We start from the raw sequence: 23,140 nt of genomic DNA, 5'->3' as shown, positions 1-23,140 counted from the left end.
CTTGAATCAAAACTAGACTACCCTAAACCCTAGCCGCCCCACCTCCTTATATCAGGGGGAGGGTGTCCGGCCAACCCCTATTGGGTTGGGGCGCCTGATACGCGTACAACACGCGTCCGTTGGGAACCCCAAGAGGAAGGTGTGATGCGTACAACGGCAAGTTTTCCCTCAGTAAGAAACCAAGGTTTATCGAACCAGTAGGAGCCAAGAAGCACGTTAAAGGTTGATGGCGGTGGAGTGTAGTGCGGCGCAACACCAGGGATTCCGGCCAACGTGGAACCTGCACAACACAACCAAATTACTTTTTCCCAATGTGACAGTGAGGTTGTCAATCTCACCGGCTTGCTGTAACAAAGGATTAGATGTATAGTGTGGATGATGATGTTTGCAGAAAACAGTAGAACGAGTATTGCAGTAGATTGTATTCGATGTAAAGAATGGACCGGGGTCCACAGTTCACTAGTGGTGTCTCTCCCATAAGAAATAGCATGTTGGGTGAACAAATTACAGTTGGGCAATTGACAAATAAAGAGGGCATGACCATGCACATACATGTTATGATGAGTAGTGTGAGATTTAATTGGGCATTACGACAAAGTACATAGACCGCTATCCAGCATGCATCTATGCCTAAAAAGTCCACCTTCAGGTTATCATCCGAACCCCCTCCAGTATTAAGTTGCAAACAACAGACAATTGCATTAAGTATGGTGCGTAATGTAATCAACAAATACATCCTTAGACATAGCATTGATGTTTTATCCCTAGTGGCAACAGCACATCCACAACCTTAGAACTTTCTGTCACTGTCCCATATTTAATGGAGGCATGAACCCACTATCGAGCATAAATACTCCATCTTGGAGTTACAAGTAACGACTTGGCCAGAGCCTCTACTAATAACGGAGAGCATGCAAGATCATAAACAACACATAGATGATAGATTGATAATCAAAATAACATAGCATTCATTATTCATCGGATCCCAACAAACGCAACATGTAGCATTACAAATAGATGATCTTGATCATGTTAGGCAGCTCACAAGATCGACAATGATAGCACAATTAGGATAAGACGACCATCTAGCTACTGCTATGGACCCATAGTCCAGGGGTGAACTACTCACACATCACTCCGGAGGCGACCATGGCGGTGAAGAGTCCTCCGGGAGATGATTCCCCTCTCCGGCAAGGTGCCGGAGGCGATCTCCTGAATCCCCCGAGATGGGATTGGCGGCGGCGGCGTCTCTGGAAGGTTTTCCGTATCGTGGCTCTCAGTACTGGAGTTATTCTCGAAGAAGGCTTATGTAGGCGGAAGGGTAGGTCAGGGGGCGCCACGAGGGGCCCACACGCTAGGGCCGCGCGGCCCCAGGCCTGGCCGCGCCGCCCTACTGTGTGGCCGCCTCGTCGCCCCACTTCGTTTCCCTTTCGGACTTCTGGAAGCTTCGTGGAAAAATAAGATCCTGGGCGTTGATTTCGTCCAATTCCGAGAATATTTCCTTCCTAGGATTTCTGAAACCAAAAACAGCAGAAAACAGCAACTGGCTCTTCGGCATCTCGTTAATAGGTTAGTGCCGGAAAATGCATAAATATGACATAAAGTATGTATAAAACATGTGTGTATCATCATAAAACAAGCATGGAACATAAGAAATTATCGATACGTTGGAGACGTATCAGCATCCCCAAGCTTAGTTCCTACTCGTCCCGAGTAGGTAAACGATAACAAAGATAATTTCTGAAGTGACATGCCATCATAATCTTGATCAATACTATTGTAAGCACATGTAATGAATGCAGCGATTCGAAGCAATGGTAAATACAATGGTTAAACAACTGAATCATATAGCAAAGACTTTTCATTAATAGTACTTTCAAGACAAGCATCAATAAGTCTTGCATAAGAGTTAACTCATAAAGCAATAAATTCAAAGTAAAGGCATTGAAGCAACACAAAGGAAGATTAAGTTTCAGCGGTTGCTTTCAACTTGTAACATGTATATCTCATGGATATTGTCAACATAAAGTAATATAATAAGTGCAATATGCAAGTATGTAGGAATCAATGCACAGTTAACACAAGTGTTTGCTTCTAGGACAGAAGAAGTGGGTAAACTGACTCAACATAAAAGTAAAAGAATGGCCCTTCACAGAGGGAAGCATTGATTGCTATATTTGTGCTAGAGCTTTTATTTTGAAAACAAGAAACAATTTTGTCAACGGTAGTAATAAAGCATATGCATTATGTCAATTATATCCTACAAGTTGCAAGCCTCATGCATAGATTACCAATAGTGCCCGCACCTTGTCCTAATTAGCTCGGATTTACATGGATTATCATCGCAATACATATGTTTTAACAAAGTGTCACAAAGGGGTACCTCTATGCCGCCTGTACAAAGGTCTAAGGAGAAAGCTCACATTGGATTTCTCGCTTTTGATTATTCTCAACTTAGACATCCATACCGGGACAACATAGACAACAGATAATGGACTCCTCTTTAATGCATAGGCATTCAACAACAAATAATATTCTCATAAGAGATTGAGGATAGTTGTCCAAAACTGAAACTTCCACCATGGATCATGGCTTTAGTTAGCGGCCCAATGCTCTTCTCTAACAATATGCATACTCAAACCATTCAACTCATGATAAATCACCCTTACTTCAGACAAGACGAACATGCATAGCAACTCACATGATATTGAACAAAGATAGTTGATGGCGTCCCCAGGAACATGGTTATCGCTCAACAAGCAACTTAATAAGAAATAAGATACATAAGTACATATTCAATGCCACAATAGTTTTTAAGCTATTTGTCCCATGAGCTATATATTGCAAGGATAAAGGATAGAAATTTAAAGGTAGCACTCAAGCAATTTAATTTGGAATGGTGGAGAAATACCATGTAGTAGGTAGGTATGGTGGACACAAGTGGCATAGTGTTTGGCTCAAGGATTTGGATGCATGAGAAGTAATCCCTCTCAATACAAGGCTTAGGCTAGCAAGGCTATTTGGAATAAACACAAGTATGAACCGGTACAACAAAACTCACATAAAAGACATATTGCAAGCATTATAAGACTCTACATCGTCTTCCTTGTTGGTCAACCCTTACTAGAAAATATCTAGACCTTAGAGAGACCAATCATGCAAACCAAATTTTAGCAAGCTCTATGTATTTCTTCATTAATAGGTGCAAAGTATATGATGCAAGAGATTAAACATGAGCACAACAATTGCCAAGTATCACATTATTCAAGATATTATACCAATTACCTCATGTAGCATTTCCCGTTTCCAACCATATAACAATTAACGAAGCAGTTTCAACCTTCGCCATGAACATTATGAGTATAGCTAAGGACATATTTGTCCATATGCAACAGCGGAGCGTGTCTCTCTCCCACACAATGAATGCTAGGATCCAAATTTATTCAATCAAAACAAAAATAAAAACATACAGACGCTCCAAGCAAAGCACATAAGATGTGATGGAATCAAAATATAGTTTCACTAGAGGAACCTGATAATGTTGTCGATGAAGAAGGGGATGCCTTGGGCATCCCCAAGCTTAGATGCTTGAGTCTTCTTGAAATATGCAGGGATGAACTACCGGGGCATCCCCAAGCTTAGAGCTTTCACTCTCCTTGATCATATTGTATCATCCTCCTCTCTTGATCCTTGAAAACTTCCTCCACACCAAACTCAAAACAACTCATTAGAGGGTTAGTGCATAATCAAAATTCACATGTTCAGAGGTGATATAATCATTATTAACACTTCTGGATATTGCACAAAGCTACTGAAAGTTAATGGAATAAAGAAATCCATCAAACATAGCAAAACAGGCAATGCGAAATAAAATGCAGAATCTATCAAAACAGAACAGTCCGTAAAGACGATTTTTTTAGAGGCACCAGACTTGCTCAAATGAAAATGCTCAAATTGAATGAAAGTTGCGTACATATCTGAGTATCACTCACGTAAATTGGCAGATTTTTATGAGTTACCTACAGAGACTACTGCTCAAATTCGTGACAGCAAGAAATCTGTTTCTGCGCAGTAATCCAAATCTAGTATGAACCTTACTATCAAAGACTTTACTTGGCACAACAATGCAATAAAATAAAGATAAGGAGAGGTTGCTACAGTAGTAACAACTTTCAAGGCTCAAATATAAAACAAAAGTGCTGTAGTAAAATCATGGGTTGTCTCCCATAAGCGCTTTCTTTAACGCCTTTCAGCTAGGCGCAGAAGGTGTGTATCAAGTATTATCAACAGATGAAGCATCAACATCATAATTTGTTCTAATAATAGAATCAAAAGGTAACTTCATTCTCTTTCTAGGGAAGTGTTCCATACCTTTCTTGAGAGGAAATTGATATTTAATATTGCCTTCCTTCATATCAATAATAGCACCAACAGTTCGAAGAAAAGGTCTTCCCAATATAATGGGACAAGATGCATTGCATTCAATATCCAACACAACAAAATCAACGGGGACAAGGTTATTGTTAACCGTAATGCGAACATTATCAACCCTCCCCAAAGGTTTCTTTGTAGAATTATCAGCAAGATTAACATCCAAATAACAATTTTTCAATGATGGCAAGTCAAGCATATTATAGATTTTCCTAGGCATAACGGAAATACTTGCACTAAGATCACATAAAGCATTGCAATCAAAATCATTGACCTTCATCTTAATGATGGGCTCCCAACCGTCCTCTAACTTCCTAGTAATAGAAGCTTCACGTTCTAGTTTCTCTTCTCTAGCTTTTATGAGAGCATTTGTAATATGTTTTGTAAAGGCCAAATTTATAGCACTAGCATTAGGACTTTTAGCAAGTTTTTGTAAGAACTTTATAACTTCAGAGATGTGACAATCATTAAAATCTAAACCATTATGATGTAAAGCAATGGGATCATTATCCCCAACATTAGAAAAAATTTCAGCAGTTTTATCACAAGCAATTTCAGCAGTTCTAGCAGTTTCAGGCAGTTTTGCACACTTTGCATTAGAAGTGGAAACATTGCTAACACCAATTATTTTACCATTGATAGTGGGAGGTGTAGCAACATGTGAAGCATTAGCGTTACTAGTGGTGGTAATAGTCCAAACTTTAGCTATATTATTATCTTTAGCATTTTCTTCTTTCTCCCACCTAGCACGCAATTCAGCCATCAATCTTATATTCTCATTAATTCTAACTTGGATGGCGTTTGCTGTAGCAAATGACTTAATATCTTTATCTTCATTAGGCATAACTTTCAATTTCAAAAGAGCAACATCAGCAGCAAGACTATCGACTTTAGAAGCAAGTATATCAATTTTCCCAGCTTTTCTTCAACAGATTTGTTAAAAGCAGTTTGTGTACTAATAAATTCTTTAAGAATGGCTTCAAGTCCAGGGGGTGTATTCCTATTATTGTTGTAAGAATTCCCATGAGAATTACCATAACCGTTACCATTATTATAAGGATATGGCCTATAGTTGTTACTTGAATTATTCCGATAAGCATTGTTGTTGAAATTATTATTTTTAATGAAGTTCACATCAACATGTTCTTCTTGGGCAACCAATGAAGCTAACGGAACATTATTAGGATCAACATTAGTCCTTCCATTCACAAGCATAGACATAATAGCATCAATCTTATCACTCAAGGAGGAGGTTTCTTCGACAGAATTTACCTTCTTACCTTGTGGAGCTCTTTCCGTGTGCCATTCAGAGTAATTAATCATCATATTATCAAGAAGCTTTGTTCCGGCACCTAGAGTGATGGACATAAAAGTACCTCTAGCAGCTGAATCCAATAGGTTCCGCGAAGAAAAATTCAGTCCTGCATAAAAGGTTTGGATGATCATCCAAGTAGTCAGTCCATGGGTTGGGCACTTTTTAACCAAAGATTACATTATTTCCCATGCTTGGGCAACATGCTAATTATCCAATTGCTTAAAATTCATTATGCTACTTCTCAAAGATATAATTTTAGCAGGGGGATAATATCTACCAATGAAAGCATCCTTACATTTAGTCCATGAATCAATACTATTCTTAGGCAGAGATATCAACAAATCTTTAGCTCTTCCTCTTAATGAGAAAGGAAACAATTTTAATTTTATAATGTCACCATCTACATCCTTATACTTTTGCATTTCACATAGTTCAACAAAATTATTAAGATGGGCAGCAGTATCATCAGAACTAACACCAGAAAATTGCTCTCTCATAACAAGATTCAGTAAAGCAGGTTTAATTTCAAAGAATTCTGCTGTAGTGGCAGGTGGAGCAATAGGTGTGCACAAGAAATCATTATTATTAGTATTTGTGAAGTCACACAACTTAGTATTTTCAGGAGTACTCATTTTAGCAGTAGTAAATAAAGCAAACTAGATAAAGTAAATGCATGTAACTAATTTTTTTGTGTTTTTAATATGGCAAACAAGACAGTAAATAAAGTAAAGCTAGCAACTATTTTTTTTGTGTTTTGTTTTAGTGCAGCAAACAAAGTAGTAAATAAAAGTAAAGCAAGACAAAAAAACAAAATAAAGAGATTGGAAGTGGAGACTCCCCTTGCAGTGTGTCTTGATCTCCCCGGCAACGACGCCAGAAAAAGTGCTTGATACGCGTACAGCACGCATCCGTTGGGAACCCCAAGAGGAAGGTGTGATGCGTACAGCGGCAAATTTTCCCTCAGTAAGAAACCAATGTTTATCGAACCAGTAGGAGCCAAGAAGCACGTTGAAGATTGATGGCGGCGGAGTGTAGTGCAGCGCAACACCAGGGATTCCAGCGCCAACGTGGAACCTGCACAACACAACCAAATTACTTTGCCCCAACGTGACAGTGAGGTTGTCAATCTCACAGGCTTGCTGTAACAAAGGATTAGATGTATAGTGTGGATGATGATGTTTGTAGAAAACAGTAGAACGAGTATTGCAGTAGATTGTATTCGATGTAAAGAATGGACCGGGGTCCACAGTTCACTAGTGGTGTCTCTCCCATAAGAAATAGCATGTTGGGTGAACAAATTACAGTTGGGCAATTGAAAAATAAAGAGGGCATGACCATGCACATACATGTTATGATGAGTAGTGTGAGATTTAATTGGGCATTACGACAAAGTACATAGACCGCTATCCAGCATGCATCTATGCCTAAAAAGTCCACCTTCAGGTTATCATCCGAACCCCCTCCAGTATTAAGTTGCAAACAACAGACAATTGCATTAAGTATGGTGCGTAATGTAATCAACAAATACATCCTTAGACATAGCATTGATGTTTTATCCCTAGTGGCAACAGCACATCCACAACCTTAGAACTTTCTATCACTGTCCCAGATTTAATGGAGGCATGAACCCACTATCGAGCATAAATACTCCCTCTTGAAGTTACAAGTAATGACTTGGCCAGAGCCTCTACTAATAACGGAGAGCATGCAAGATCATAAACAACACATAGATGATAGATTGATAATCAAAATAACATAGCATTCATTATTCATCGGATCCCAACAAACGCAACATGTAACATTACAAATAGATCATCTTGATCATGTTAGGCAGCTCACAAGATCGACAATGATAGCACAATTAGGAGAAGACGACCATCTAGCTACTGCTATGGACCCATAGTCCAGGGGTGAACTACTCACACATCACTCCGGAGGCGACCATTGCGGTGAAGAGTCCTCCGGGAGATGATTCCCCTCTCCGGCAGGGTGCCGGAGGCGATCTCCTGAATCCCCCGAGATGAGATTGGCGGCGGCGGCATCTCTGGAAGGTTTTCCGTATCGTGGCTCTCGGTACTGGAGTTATTCTCGACGAAGGCTTATGTAGGCGGAAGGGTAGGTCAGGGGGCGCCACGAGGGGCCCACACGCTAGGACCGCGCGGCCCCAGGCCTGGCCGCGCTGCCCTACTGTGTGGCCGCCTCGTCGCCCCACTTCGTTTCCCTTTCGGACTTCTGGAAGCTTCGTGGAAAAATAAGATCCTGGGCGTTGATTTCGTCCAATTCCGAGAATATTTTCTTACTAGGATTTCTGAAACCAAAAACAGCAGAAAACAGCAACTGGCTCTTCGGCATCTCGTTAATAGGTTAGTGCCGGAAAATGCATAAATATGACATAAAGTATGTATAAAACATGTGCGTATCATCATAAAACAAGCATGGAATATAAGAAATTATCGATACATTGGAGACGTATCAGCGCCCACTTATGGGCCTAACCCTAATTCGACTTGGACAGGCCCAAGTGAAATAGACTCTATTAAAACCCTAATTTGCCCCACCACATGACCTGGCTACATTATTATTTCCTAATAACAAGACTATAATAAAATACTGGTACAACCTTAGACCCAATTATCATATCAATGGTTGTCCTAGAGTACCAGGCCTGGATATCCATATCATCTCTCCCCTTCTTCAAGAAGCGTTGTCCCCAACGCGTGAGGGTCTGCTAGAAAAAGGGTAGCGTCAGATAAGAACATCGCCGAACTTCATCCTCAAGCCTCGCCAGTCTCTCACACCTCATCCTCCCTCTTGACTAGCTTGACTTGACCTTGGCGCCCTTTGGTCTTCGACGCCATCAACCTGATTGAGACACAGGCATCCTCCAAATACAAACTGAAAGTGCACCATGCATACCACCCAAGACACACAGAACAAACTCCTGCACACCATAGATCCAAATAAGCTGAACACACCCGAGTATGCACCCTTCTGAACACCAATGTCGTCCTTCTTGAAGGGCAAACCTTCCCTCCCGCGATGAACAAACAGCAGCAGCATAGCAGCGCTGCAGGTCTGGACGCCAGTAGTGCCGGACTGCACGCTGAAACAACCGGCCAGGGGTCCGGTCCGACCGGCCTGGAAGCCGGTTCAACCGGTCTGGCGCCCGGTTCGGCTGGCCCATGGACCGGCCCATCCGGTCTGGGGCCTGGTTGGCCGGCCTGGCTGACCGGGTAACTAGGCGGAAGCCCCTGGACCCGTGCCCGGTTGGCACCAGTGCTGGGCCCGGTTTGGACCGGTTCGCCCCGGCCTGGGAGTCAGTCCGGCCGGCTGTGGAGCCGGGTGAGCCGGTCAGATGGCCGGTTCGCCGGCCGTGGCAACGGCTGCCCGACGGATCCGACCGTCTTCTTCGCGCTTTTCCCTGCCGCGGCAGAAAATCCTGTCGTGGCAGAGATTCTGCAACACTTTTCTTCCTCTCCCTTGCAGCCACCACCTCCGCATGAAACGAAGTCCTCTGGAACTTGACTCTGCCGCCCACTTCCTCCTCCTTGATCTTCACCAACAGCATGGCGTCGATGTACCCAATGGTAGCCACAACAATCGAGCAAAAACAACTAAACAACAAACCAATCTGCACCGTGATCAACCTAGCAATCTGATACCACATGATGAGAACTGGTTTTCCCGATCTTTCACGATGCACCTTGATGATCCATATGACCGATAGATCTTGAACTCCCTTGACAGATTCAAGGATACTCAAGCACATATGATTACTCTTGACAACTCAAGAACTCACACATCTTTATTGGATAACTAGACGAACGTCCGAGACGCCGTCATAGGGCCATCCCCGCAGGGATGGTGATACTGGAACCCAAGGTTCTACATGACTTGAATCAAAACTACACTACCCTAAACCCTAGTCGCCCCACCTCCTTATATGAGGGGGAGGGTGGCCGGCCAACCCCTATTGGGTTGGGGCGCCCACTTATGGGCCTAACCCTAATTCGACTTGGACAGGCCCAAGTAAAATATACTCTATTAAAACCCTAATTTGGCCCACCACATGACCTGGCTACATTATTATTTTCTAATAACAAGACTATAATAAAATACTGGTACAACTTTAGACCCAATTATCATATCAATGGCTGTCCTAGAGTACCAGGCCTGGATATCCATATCAGCGCCGGTGGTAGGTCATTTTGGTGCGGCGGCGGTAAGCAAATTCCTAGTAGTGAAGTGAAAATACAAACAAGATTTTCTTGTTCTGCAGTGTTATAGCCTAAATAAAGGGGATCATTGGTAAATCTCAATAAATCACTGTAAAACATGATATGTTGTAAATATTTGAGAATTCAATATGATAAGGATAAAGTTCACGTATGCATTTTACATGCATCACGTAGCTCTGCTACGATCGCTCTACGATGTCTCCATCCTCCAACGACTTTATGTTTGAATCTCGTTGCGGTCGAAAATGACCCCGGATCGGCGGCTAATTGAAAAGGTTGCGGCCTGATTCCAGTGACAACAGCCAAGAGCGAGCGAAGTTGAGCGGGTGAGGAGGGCAGAGGAGGTTGCGAGCTCACGACAGAGGCAATAGGTATTCTCCAGAGTGGACGCTGAGAGGCATAGGCAACAAAGTGGCAAGGTGTGTGCGCAGGTGGAGGCGGGGGACTTTTGCTCGGCGGGGTTGCGGCCTAGTATTTTTATGAGATGCGGAGGAAATTATACTCCTCTGAACATTTTAGGAATCCACCTAAGAGCATCTTCAACAGAGGCTGTAAACTAGTCCTGTGCTAAAAAACCGTCAATATACAGCGTCGAACGTGTTTTTGCGCTCTCCAGCAGACGCTGCAAATTAGGTCGTGCTGTAAATATTTTTGTGCGCGCGGTAGTTTGGACTGGTGCGCCGGCTAGCGCGCGCTGTAAACTGGCACCGCGATCCTAGCCACCGCGCGAAGAAAAACGACTGAAATATCTTGGCCTCGGCCGCGACGAACGAAGAGGAAGAGGTACGCCGGCCGCGCCTGGCCTTGCCCCGTCCTCCGCGATGCGACGACGAGGAATCCAGCGGCCGCGCTTGGCCTCGCTCGGAACTCCGCATGAATCTTCGTCAAGCTCCGTCGAGCTCCGTCGGCCCAGCCTGGCCCCCGCATCGTGGAGCTCCGCCCGCGGCGGCTCTCCTCGCGCGCCTGCCCTGGGCGTCCGCCGCGGCCAGAGCGAGCTTCCCTGCCTTGCTGTGGCCGCCTCGCTTTGCTGCTCAATCGTTTGGTTCGGTGGCCCCCGCACGTTGCTAGCTACATCAATTGCAGCGGCGGCGCGAGTGCATTGCTAGCTAGATCAATTGCAGCGGCGGCGCGAGTGCATTGCTAGCTAGATCGATTGCTTCGGCCGCGCGCGCATGGAATGGCCGCAAGCGCATGAAATAGATTAGCTTGCTCTTTCTTATTTGTGGCATGTTTAGAGTTGTAAATTTTAGTTTATTTTTTCAGATTTAATTGTGGCATGTTTGATCTTGTTTGATGTATATATGTTGAAAAAACTTATTTGTGGAGCTCTATTTTACAGCCCGGCGAAGGGCTGTTTTTGGTTATTTTGATTGCGCTGTAAAATAGAGCCTTCGGCGAAGCTCGCATCGGCGTCGCCTGCTCTATCTGGATCGAGCGCGCTGCAAACGACTTTTACAGCGCCAAATTTTAGAGCCTCTGTTGGAGATGCTCTTAGAGAGGCAAAACAAAATCTTTTGCTCCAATAAGACATATTATAGGTTCGGCTAGAGATGCTCTGAATATCTAAATATTCCATAGCCCATAAAGATTATGTTTTTGTACAACACAAAAGTGATGCTTGTTTATCTTCGGCATCGATCCCTTACTACGGTAGGCTCACCAAATAAGTAAATATTTCATCTGATCACTAGTGTAAGATGTTTAGGAAAGTTATATATACTAGCTTCCCAAAATATCTTATACTGTCGTGTACTTTCCCGTTAAGGTTTATAAGTCCTATGATTATTTTTTTGTTACTATAAGGTCTATTTATTGCCCTCTTTCTCTCCTTCAATACATGTTTTTCTTTTTTCTCTCTCTGTCTTCTATCATGCAATCAAAACTATTGGTAATGCAATAATTTAAGATATACATTACAGAACTATATATCACTAGAAACATAAATTCTACTATGTAATGCTATATATGTTTGTGTACAATTTATATTATGTTGGCAAAATTAACAACAACCTAGGAATACATGAAAGCGTGGCGGATGTATGAATGATCTTAGTCTTAGCAAATTGACCTTGAAGTCTTATAATCCCTAACAGAGGGAGTATTAGTGAACAGATTGAGTCTGTTCAATAAGGATCTGGTTCCTCTCAAGTGTGTTTCTCGTGTGTGTTAGGCCAAGTTTGGTTCGTTTGGTGACACAACTTCCCGCGGACGTGCATCGCACAGTTCTTAAAGCACCCCAAAATTTGGCCCCCATGGCACGCTTGATTCAACGTTTCCAGGGAACCTAGCTCTGGCAAGTGAAAGAGTGGGCCCTTCTTGGCTCGGTGCGTGGACACTTTGTAAGTAAGCTTTCTCCTAATATAGTGCATTTTAATCCTCCGCCGATCTAAAGGTGTTTCGGTTCGTGATGAGCTCTACATTAAAAAAAATTGTTTCGATGTTGCGAATCTATTCCCACAATCGGTTTGGAGTTTCGTTGAGTTCTGAATGTCAATTTTGTGTTTCCTTTGAAGCTTTTTGTTCAAATTTTGTTAAATTAGTGGAGATCGGTCGATCATGTGAAATTTCCTTGTAGTAAGTTCATCTTGCTGTTTTACACAAACTTTCATGTTCGTAGTTTTTCGTTTTGACATTGGTTGATGAGTGCTTTTTCGTCTCCCTAATATAGTATTGTACTGATTTGTAGATCTACTCGTATACGTATGACAAAACAAAAAACTTTGAGCACAAAAGTTATGTGCCACGGTGAGGTGAAACTACTCGTCGAAGATAATTTAAAATGGTCAACCGTGTCCTAGGAATTCGACAAAATTTGTCCAAATAAGCTCCAAAGGAAACATGAAACCGTGATTTAAACACTCGATCAAACTATTAAGCGATCACGGGAATGGAATGAAAACATCTAGGCACCTATCCTTTTCATGTATACTTTATCTCGAATCGAACCATAGTTGTATAGATTAGAGTGGATTAAGATAAACTAGCTTAGTTTGCTAAAACACAATGCACTCAAAGTCTCATGCTACGTATTGGCAAACCAAACCTCGTGCGTATTTTTCTCCCACGTGCTCAAATGGGCTTGTTAGCATTCAAATTAGATGCAGAAAATATGGTGTTAGACTTGCCGCAATTCATCATGGCTCTAGGGAGAAGATCTCTATAGATGCACAGAAAACATCCGAACAACCAAACAGCTCTAACGCTCTAAGATACTTCGGCTGGCTGGAATAGGAGTTGAGGGATGGCTGGGCTCGGAAAGTCATTTCTAGCGGATCCGGTTCCTACCGGAGTCTCTTCGTCCAATCCACGTGCGCCACCTCCTCATGTACCCCAATAGTATTCTCTGGTATTGGCTGCTTTTCATTCTTTACCGCGTTGTATTACAATCCTGGACCCACCACCCATCATTTTTCTCTGGCCCACCACGATGTTGGTTCTGTGGCAATAAGTGCTTTGCTTTCCTTCCTCGCCTCAGAGAATCTACCAGCGGTCAGCCCCTGGCTATGAGAAGTGCTAAAAAAATATTACTACGTATATCCTAATGAGTAGTAATAATTAAATTCATGATTTATAGTAATATAAAATATATTTAATTTGTATAATTCTTAAATAATATTCCGAATATCACATCGGTTCACATATATTCCAATTAGCATTCTTTGTTTTTCAAATCAGTTTCAATTCATTTTTGAAAAATGGAATCAAAATATTTTAGCTTTTTTGTGATCTAATAAAATAAAATGAAGAAGATGTTCCCCAAGTATGGATTCATTAACATTTTCTTATCAAAGATCTATCATATATATCTCATACATATATCTCATACCTAGTACAATCCAACTAGGTTTCGGACATCAACTATTTTGATTATGGATAGCATTATGATATGAACAAATTATGGTATATAATATTAAAATGTGAGACTTTTTTTAATATCAAGTTGGTACAAACTACATATGCCACATTTACCATGTTTCAAATATTGTATCAGTTTTAAAATAAATGACAAAATCTTCCTACGAAATATCATGTCACAATTTCCTATTTTTGTAAGTTCATAGAAGTTCCATATATTATTACCATATACTCCAATCATCTTACATTGTTTTCATAAAAGTTTTAGGTCATGATAATTTTTAAGAAAATATGCTCCTTTTTCGCACATATTCCTGTTTTATTTCTTTTTCACACAAATATGATTCACGTATATTATAGTTCACTACTAGAAAACAGGCTATCCGTGGCGCACCACTTTTTGTCATCAGTGGCGCACTAGTGGTGCGCCACTACTATCACGCCACTGCTAACAGTTAGTAGTGGCGCACCACTCATGCGCCATTGCTAACTCAAGTAACAATGGCGCACTACCTAGTGCGCCACTACTAACTTATAGGTGCGCCACCCTTGACACATCCTTATATTAGGTGCGTCACTGCTAAGTCTAGGGTGGAGCTGAATCATAAAATAAATATAGCAATGGCGCATGGTTGTTGTGGTGCGCCACTAGTATTTTCATAGCAGTGGAGCACCTGTTTTTGGTGCGCCACTGCTATATAGCAGTGGAGCACCACTAGAGGGGTGCGCCACTACTAGTGATCTTACGGCACCATTTGAGAAATCCTTTACTATCCATATATGTCATTAATAACAAAATACAACTAAAATATTTCTATTTTTGAGCTAATTCCATAAAATGAACAAGAGATGTTTCAAGTATGGTTTCACTAACATTTTGGTATAGAAGAGATATGACATATTGCATATAAGGGTTATACATGATTTGTAGTAAATTTTAACAAGCTTCAGTTTCTACGATTTTGAAATGACGTTTCAAATATCGGATAGGTTTGAAAATAAGTTGGCAAATATTGCAATGAAATATCTCACATTTACCCAATTTTTCAGTTTTGGTGGAGAAAATTATAATATTTTCATTGTATTCCGTTAGTCAATTCCAATAAAACAGACAAGTTATGATTCTAGTCTGGGCTCAGTAATATTATTTTGGCATTGAAGAGAATGACATATTTCATATATTACTGAAAACTGGGTCATACAAAATATATAGCCAATGTCGTTTTAGAAAACAATTTTATTTACTGCAGATATGGGTATTATATCAACAAAGTATAGGATACACTATTTTGATATTGGAGACATCTGTTTACAATCCATATTGGTTAGATCACCATTTCCTTGCACCACAAATGTTTCACATTTGTACAGAGAATTAGACATACAATTCGTTTCAAATTCTTATGGCAGACAAAAAAGTACATTCAGATGGATTAGCAACCACCAAAAAAACTTCTCAATCAAGTGATTATTCGATTTGGAAACGATTTCTTAATCTGAGCCATCACACAAAAGTATCAAAAATAAAAGTAGAGTGGGGAAGAATGTAGTAGATTTGATAGGAATAAAAGACTAAAATTCAGATCAAATCAAATATAGCCACCACCAAAATCACTCTCCAGATCTGCATCCAATCAGATAGAAAGAATATTATCCCTAGATGGAGAACATAAATCCCAAACCTAGCCTGCACATGAACAGCTTCGTCTTCCTCCGGTGGCTCTCGACGAGAAGGCAAGGCGCTGCGCTGCCGCTGGAAGCCTTGCAGCCATGACGCGCTGCACCGTCGCTCATGCATGTCGCCGCCGTTCTAGGCGCAGCGTTGCCACGGTTCTGAACGCCGTCTTGGCCCGCAAACTCGAGCTTCCTGTTCCGGCCGCGGGCCGCCAACTCGAGCTTCCTGGTCTGGCCGCCGTCAGGGATTTTTCCTCGATCTAGATTGAGAGAGAGAGAAGAGAGAGATTCAGGGGATGGTCTGCGCGTTGATATTTAGTGTATCAAGTGGGCCAGCCACGTATTCTATACGTATATTAGAACTGTTCGGTACAAGCAGCATGAAATACGAAACCAGAAAGAAAAATACGACGCTTTCAACCCCGAATCGCGAGGGACGAGCGAACCGCGGATACTTCACCGGTAGTTACCGGTTCCGTTAGAAAAATCGCGTCCTGGGCTGGATACATACGGGTTCGGCCGATGTCTGGGACGCATTCGACCTTTGGAGCACGCAGTTCCTTGTTGCCGTGACCAAACTACGTGTGCCATCATATGCATGCATGTGCGAGTGTCTACGAATATTAATTTTGGGCATTGCCTGCCTGCCGGTATCCTACTCTGTTATAGCTTGCAGCAACAGATGTGTTGCTTGCTGTATGTTGAACTGATCGTTCGCGCACTATATAAACCGGAACCCAGAGAGGCACTGTTGCCATCCAATGCATCTGAATGTCTCTCACTTGACCAGGCGGCCTCTTGAGGATTCCTCGACCGATCGGCCTCTCCATGGATCCCATTTCCAATGGTATGCACATCCAGATGCCGGTGCCGGACCAACAATCCTCCTCTCGCGAGGCGTCACCACCGCCGAGCGTTGCCGGTAAGCCGCCTGTGGACAAGACGCTGTCGAGCGCGTCGGACCTGCTGAAGCTGCTGCCGACTGGCACGGTGCTGGCGTTCCAGGCCCTGGCGCCGTCCTTCAGCAACCACGGCGTCTGCCACGCGGCCAACCGGTACCTGGTTCTGGCACTCGTCGGCGGCTGCGCCATATCCTGCGTCCTCCTCTCCTTCACGGACAGCCTCGTCGGCCGCGACGGCGGGCTCTACTACGGCGCGGCCACGTTCTGGGGCTTCTACCCCTTCAACTTCACCGGCACGCGCGCCGAGCGGGACGCGGTGTTCAAGGACCTCTGCAGGTACCGGGTCACGCCCATGGACTTCGTGCACGCCATCTTCTCCGCAGTCGTCTTCCTCGCCGTCGCGTTCGCCGACGCCAGCATACAGAGCTGTCTGTTCCCGGACGCCGGGCCGGACTTGAGGGAGCTACTGGTGAACTTGCCTCTTGCCGCTGGCTTCCTCGCTAGCATGGTGTTCATGATCTTCCCCACTACCAGGAAGAGTATTGGCTACACGGACATGATGCCACACTCGCACTAACGACACTCATGAAACCTGAGTTCATTCGTTCCCTATTGTAAGTTTGTAACTCATGTATTGTAGCTCCGTATTGGTATTATCCCTTGTATTGGACTTTGTACACGACCCGGACGTTTGGAACCCGGCTACGCGCGAGGTCGAAATCATACGCGTCCAGGTTGTTATGTGATTAGCATGTAATATAGCGTTTAGTTAATACCCTGTCTTTACTTTTACTTATTTTATTGGATACGCAAGAAATACATACCGGTCTCGTATGTATGTGCAGGTGGTTACATTGCAAATTAAGTACAAGGTGCACGATCCGTACTCTGCATGCATGCTGGCCGACTCCCCCCCACCCCACCTCTTTCATTAATAAGTACTATACTATTTGGGAACTGGCTTCATTTTTGTAAGAATTTTGGACTTATTTCTGAGCTCATGTGGTGCTGACACGTACGCTGCTTTGTGGTAGATTTTCGCAGCGTTCTTTTGGTGTGTATTTTCGGTACTGTCTTGGAATTTATGGGCTCCTTCTCTTCTCTTGAGTGGTGAGTTTATTTGTGTAACGCCGGGGTGGATGTAGCCGTTTCTATCTTCTGATCTGTGTCAGTTACCCAGAGTTGTAGCATCTCGATGTTCCTTTTGGTTCAGTCAAAGAGTTGCCAAAATCTCCACCGCTTCCAGATAAAAAGTGGCCCCACCGCTTCCGTAGAGTTCTCTAGAGACCAGCCCAGCACAGCTGCTTAGATCCAGACATCCGCTAAATCCCCTTCCCCGCACCTCCACCGGACTTGCCTCCACTTCCACCACGTCGTCGACCCGTGCCGCCTCCCCTGCGCTTGCCGCTGCTATTTTCCGCCTCCTTCCGCGTATTGCCCTCTCCAAGTGGAACCCGTCCAAGCGCGGGACCTTTTTCCGCTCGCTGTCTCCGACCTCGGCACCGGCGAGCTCGCGCCCATGGAGGATGCCGTCGGCGAGCCCGCAGTCATGGAGGGAGTCATCGGTGATATTTCCCGCGACGGATTCCGTATCGACTCGGCCAACGGCAACGCCTTCATGCGCCAGTTCTTTGGTCTTTTATTGTTCGTTGCTCATAAGATTGTGAACTCATTTTTTTTCGATAACAAAGATTGTGAACTCATGCATTCTTCCGTCAGGTTCTGAACCATCACCATGCAATCTCTTGTTTTTATTACATGGCCTATCAACCTGTTTTGGTTCAATGATGTTTTTCTCTAATTTTGCTTCCATTGATTCTGGTTTTCCCGTGCCTTTTTATGTATAGGTCCGTTTATGAATGCGTGCAGTGGTCCCGTCGCCTCCACCGGTTCCGCGTCTGCATCTTCGTCTTGACAATGTTATTGGCTGGTAGATGATCTGGTTCTCTTGCTGCTATGCGTGCAGGGGCGTGAAAGATCTGCAGGTTGTGGAAGTGCTGCTACGCTTGCAAGGCGAGGTACATCACTAGGTCGTGGATAGACTATGGAGTAGGTCTCCACTCTATACGTGCATGAGGCCGCGGTCTCAGCTGTTCAATATTTGCATGTTCTGCCTTCTACTTGGCTTAGTTAAAATTGGCGAGGCGTGCATCAGAAACTAAGAGCTGCAGCCGGTGGGCTTTGCTTTCGATTTTCAGTTATCGGCATTAAACTGACTACTGGTTCCTGTTTTATCTGAATTTGCTAGCTGATGAATTGAGATCAATGGTATGTCTGAAATGTTTCTAGGTATTCTGAATTTTAGTGTTATTGCCTTTCATCCTATAAAGTGCCTGTATTATAAATTCACTACTGTACATGTTGCCGGTGAATTTGTCACTGGACAGGAATACACTGGATGGTTAGTTTATGCACATTTTACTGTTACATTTATTCTTCTTGTTTTTAAAAAAAAAAATTAATACATGAATGGCTTATTACTGATGCATTTTAAACTGTTGCATTCTTGCAACAGAAATTGACAGGTTTTCTGACAGGATGATTTCAATACACACGTTCCTCAGATTAGGCAGACACGTTTGTGTGCGGTGGTGAGTTAGGACTGTTCGTGGCTTCCCATGTCTTCAGTAAGTAATGGACATGCTATGCATTCTTATTCTTGGGTACCAAAAGTGCCTACCACCAATACAACATCGAGATTTAACTGTATTTTTTTACCGATCTATATCCTGTAATCTATATAGCTTTCCGGAAAAATCACTGGCAGTGAAATGAATGGACCTCTTCTTATTTTTGTCTGACATCTTCCTATTATGCTTATGCCAAATCATTATGAGCCACAAATTCCAATAGATATAATGATATTTTTTATTTTTAGAAATGTACAGAATAGATTAACTAGACAACATGCAATCAATATCACTAAATTCTGCCCATAGTTATAATTAGACAGCTCAGAAGTTTTCATGCCAATGCAAAGTAAAAACGTTTGTTCCTGATTTGATTTTTGTTCAGTTAACATTCACTTAAGCAATATGTCCATAAAGAAGTAGAATGCCCTTACATACGTTTACACAGGATGCCAATGCATGTGTAGTTGTGTACATGCGTGATGAAGATGATGGTTCTTTGATAAATATTGCAGAATACGACCAAGAGTACGACAAAGAAGATCCAGTATGAGTTCAGTATCATGGCTTTGGCCATTATGATTCCCTACAGATTGCACATCGATCTGCAATGATAAGAATGTATAATATTGGAGTTCGAAATTCAAAAGGTATGGTCAAGGTATTATAGTCTTTGTCTTTCCATATCTATACATTGTTGAGTGATACAGTGAGAGTGAATTTTAAATTTTTAGCCTCAATGTGCATTACAAGCTTTGCAGCATTAGCTATGTCAAGAACCCAGATTCGGATGTCCTTTGTTGAACTAGAATGAATGATAGTGGACAAACCATACTTTAAAAATATTTTTCAAACGTTCCTTTGATCTACTTTGAATGTATCATGATGCCTCTTCGGCTTTTGTTTAACATTACGGGATCTTGGATTGCGTAAACGATGCCATTATGATATATACTCCCTCCGGTCGGATTTAATCGACGCGGAGGGAGGCTTCCGCATGCATCTCATTAGCAGGAGTGTGCGTCAATTAATTGAGTCCCGAGGTAGTAATATTCAGTTCAATATTTCCTTTGGCTGTTAATTTTTAGATACCTACACGGAAATTTGTGTTTGAGTACTTTTTTTTTGGAAAACGATATGATTCGAGCAAAAGCTAACTACAACATATCATATCTCTTTTTTCTCTATACGCATACATCTCTTTCAGAAATGCACATGGATAGGAGAAAGAAGTTAAATCGTATGAGATGATTCTTATTGTTCTATTTTTTGTGGTCTACTGATATATTTTGGATTCTTTTCATTTGTTGTATTTCTTTTAGGTTTGCATAGGAATTGTTCAACTGTTCCTGGACCTTTGCCCTTAATTGATTGGCAGACACGTTTATCTGCTGGTTAGCCTTTGATGGTGATAACCCTTTCTTTATTTACAGTGTTCGTTTCATGCAGACGAAACTAGGTAGCTTACATCTCTCTGTTGTTGCACATTTTGAGCTAAACAGACTTCTTGTCATGTGCTTCTCTATTTCGTCTGATGGATTATTTTATCTGTCACTTCTATACCTTGGCACATCTGTAGTTCTTTGTTAGTTCAAATCTTAAAGTAAGCTTTAGTTAAATAAAATATGTTTCATCTGACCATAAGACATTAATTCTAAACTTTTCTCCTTGCAGTAAATACCAAGATTTCACCTCCAGCAACAGGTAAGCTAACCTAAAAGAGAGAAGGAAATAAGTATTCAAACTGATGAGGCAGATAATCTGCATCGAGGTATCCATTTTGTCAGCACCTGCCATCGAAAATACCGTGTAAAATGTTATCTTTCTACCTACTGATTTAGCAAGTCTAAAAACTATCAATGTGCCCTCATATCAATCCCTTAAGTATCCATATAATGCTACACATTTTTTAACCACCTACCTATTGCTGTAAAAAGCCTGCACACTACCAATGAACCCTAACATCAAGTAGGTAAGTATCCATGCATAAGCATAATATTTTTGTACTCGGTTTGGTCCCAATGTGCTTAAGTATCCCATTTCATTGATTTTCTGAACCATCAATAACCGAGATAGGATTTTCAGTTGGTTTAGGGTCACATATATCATGCCTCAGTATGTAGAGTTCTCAAATAAATCATGACTAGGAGGTATTCCGCCTTTTGCTATTTTGTTTTTGTTTTGATTCACTATCTTCTGAATCTACTCATTCTGTTCCTTCTTCAGTTGTTTTACGTCCATATGTCTTTTGCTCTTTTTTCTTGAACATACAAAGCAGTTTGTTAGTTTTGGAATTTGTGTATTGTGATTAAAGTAGGGAACACCCTGTATTTTACAGATTTTTTATCTATACAGTTACATATGTGGCATTTTTAAATTTATCAAGGTGTTATGGCATTCATCCTTGAGACCAAGATGCAAAATGCCAAGCAACAGTGTAATATAAAAAGCTCATTGTTTGTCTAAGCTGGCACTTACAGAAAAGGTATTCGTGGTATGTCTTTTGCATACACCAGCACACAATGTAATCTGAAATGCTCATCATTCGTTCTCCTATTTCATTTATATCCCTTAAAGAATCATCAGATAAGTGATTACGCGGATTGGTTGTAACTGATTCTGTTCAACCATTTTTCTCCTATGCTACAGGCTAAATGTCTACTGAAAGCAGAATTACAGGGACTGAAACAGGATTCCTTACAGAGGGAGAAAAAAGGTCTACGGCATGTCTCCACAAAGTGACATACATAGAAGCCAAGGAAAGCAACAAAATGAAGGGCTGACAATAAAAATGTATTTAATTAATTCATATATTCAGGAATATATGCACATGTTACCACTCACTATGTTGATTTTGTGATATATTGAAATTGATGTTAGCGAAGATGGTTATTTTTTGTACAGGATCTTATAGCACCTTAAGGCAGTTTATAAATGTATTATATTTATCTATTCGTAACACAAAACTGTTTCTTGCAGTCTGCTCCCCCGCAGCAAAGCGTGAATCGTGAATATTTTTGTTCCCACTTGCAGTTGGTCAGAACGAGGTCCAACTTCTGATAAGCAGTTTTTTTTCAAATTGCTTAAGTTCATGCCCTCCTCCGTGTCATAATCGATTCTGTTTTCTTAATACAAGAAATACGATTCTGTTTTCTTAATACAAGAAATACCGCTTCTAAATATTTCGAGTAATTCAGACAATGAATCCATATGTATGGTGATGTCCCTACAATTTCTATTTCCAGTTTTAGTCTACATTGCCGGTGTTGTCGTACAGAGGAATCCAATATCATGTGAGCTACTTTGTTTTTTTCTCATAGTATCCCGTTTTATAGGATAGATGGTTATGAGAAAGTTGGTGTCTCACGAGGTTGCTGGAACTTAACCACATTTTCTTGCGTTATTCTCGACTCTTGCATGCATGTCTCCTGACAAAAAAAGGGGCAGCACATTCATCGAATTGAGCACTCTCGACAATGCATTTATTGATTTGATCACCGGCAGTCCAAGCAGTAGAGGGAAACAATTCTTCTGAGTACAACATATGCCTACATAAAATTCATGTGGCATATTAAGAAAATTCAGGAAATACAGGTAAGTTTGAGACATATTTCTTCTGAGTACAACACCTGCTTGCAGAAAATTCACGTGGCAGATTAAGAAAATTCAGGAAATACAGGTAAGTTTGAGAAATACGACATGATAATCTCCTTTCAGTACCACTACAAGATGACATCTGAAGGACACTACGGGGGATAAGTAAGTAAGATGTCAGATGTTTTCACGCATTGCTTATCCTCCCTTTTATTTTACACTTTCAGTGTTGTAATTTAACATGGAAGCATCATTTACTATCGACTACCTAACGGCGCGGCGTGCCGCCGCGCCTATCGTTGCTAGTACCGATTATTTGTAAACAAACATACACTGGTAGAAAAATGGCCTTCCGTCCAGCCCCATTAGTCGCCAAAATATAGGAACCGCGACTAATGAGGTCTTTAGTCGCGGTTCGGGTGGCGAAACCGCGACTAAAGACCTGGGCCCAGCACGCTCGGTGGCCAGCTGGTGGACGGGAGGGTCCTCAGGCCTGGCCCG

The 23,140-nt window shown here is 42.0% G+C and overlaps 1 protein-coding gene and 1 long non-coding RNA gene across 4 annotated transcripts; both read left to right on the top strand.

Moving 5' to 3' along the window:
- Positions 1-16,257: 16,257 nt before the first annotated feature.
- On the top strand, positions 16,258-17,207 carry LOC127338311 (protein DMP2). Its single transcript, XM_051364481.1, has one exon. It carries the CDS (start codon positions 16,342-16,344, stop codon positions 16,990-16,992), a length of 651 nt encoding a protein of 216 aa, XP_051220441.1. The 5' UTR covers positions 16,258-16,341; the 3' UTR covers positions 16,993-17,207.
- A 504-nt stretch (positions 17,208-17,711) lies between these two features.
- LOC127341989 (uncharacterized) lies at positions 17,712-21,962 on the top strand. 3 transcript variants are annotated; one of them, XR_011755160.1, is made up of 4 exons: positions 17,712-19,042; positions 19,561-19,695; positions 20,720-21,539; positions 21,695-21,962. It is a non-coding gene; the product is annotated as an uncharacterized lncRNA (long non-coding RNA). The 3 variants fall into 3 exon arrangements; XR_007876093.2 differs by having other exon boundaries at positions 19,561-21,530; XR_007876092.2 differs by having other exon boundaries at positions 19,561-21,539.
- The last annotated feature ends 1,178 nt before the right edge of the window (positions 21,963-23,140 follow it).

The sequence above is a fragment of the Lolium perenne genome, chromosome 3 (genome assembly GCF_019359855.2).
Source record: "Lolium perenne isolate Kyuss_39 chromosome 3, Kyuss_2.0, whole genome shotgun sequence".
Taxonomy (NCBI): Eukaryota; Viridiplantae; Streptophyta; class Magnoliopsida; order Poales; family Poaceae; genus Lolium; species Lolium perenne.
This window is presented reverse-complemented; position numbering and strand designations above follow the sequence as displayed.

Bases quoted from the DNA above. Each gene is read 5' to 3' on its own strand.
- LOC127338311 (XM_051364481.1), top strand. From the start codon at position 16,342: ATGGATCCCATTTCCAATGGTATGCACATCCAGATGCCGGTGCCGGAC.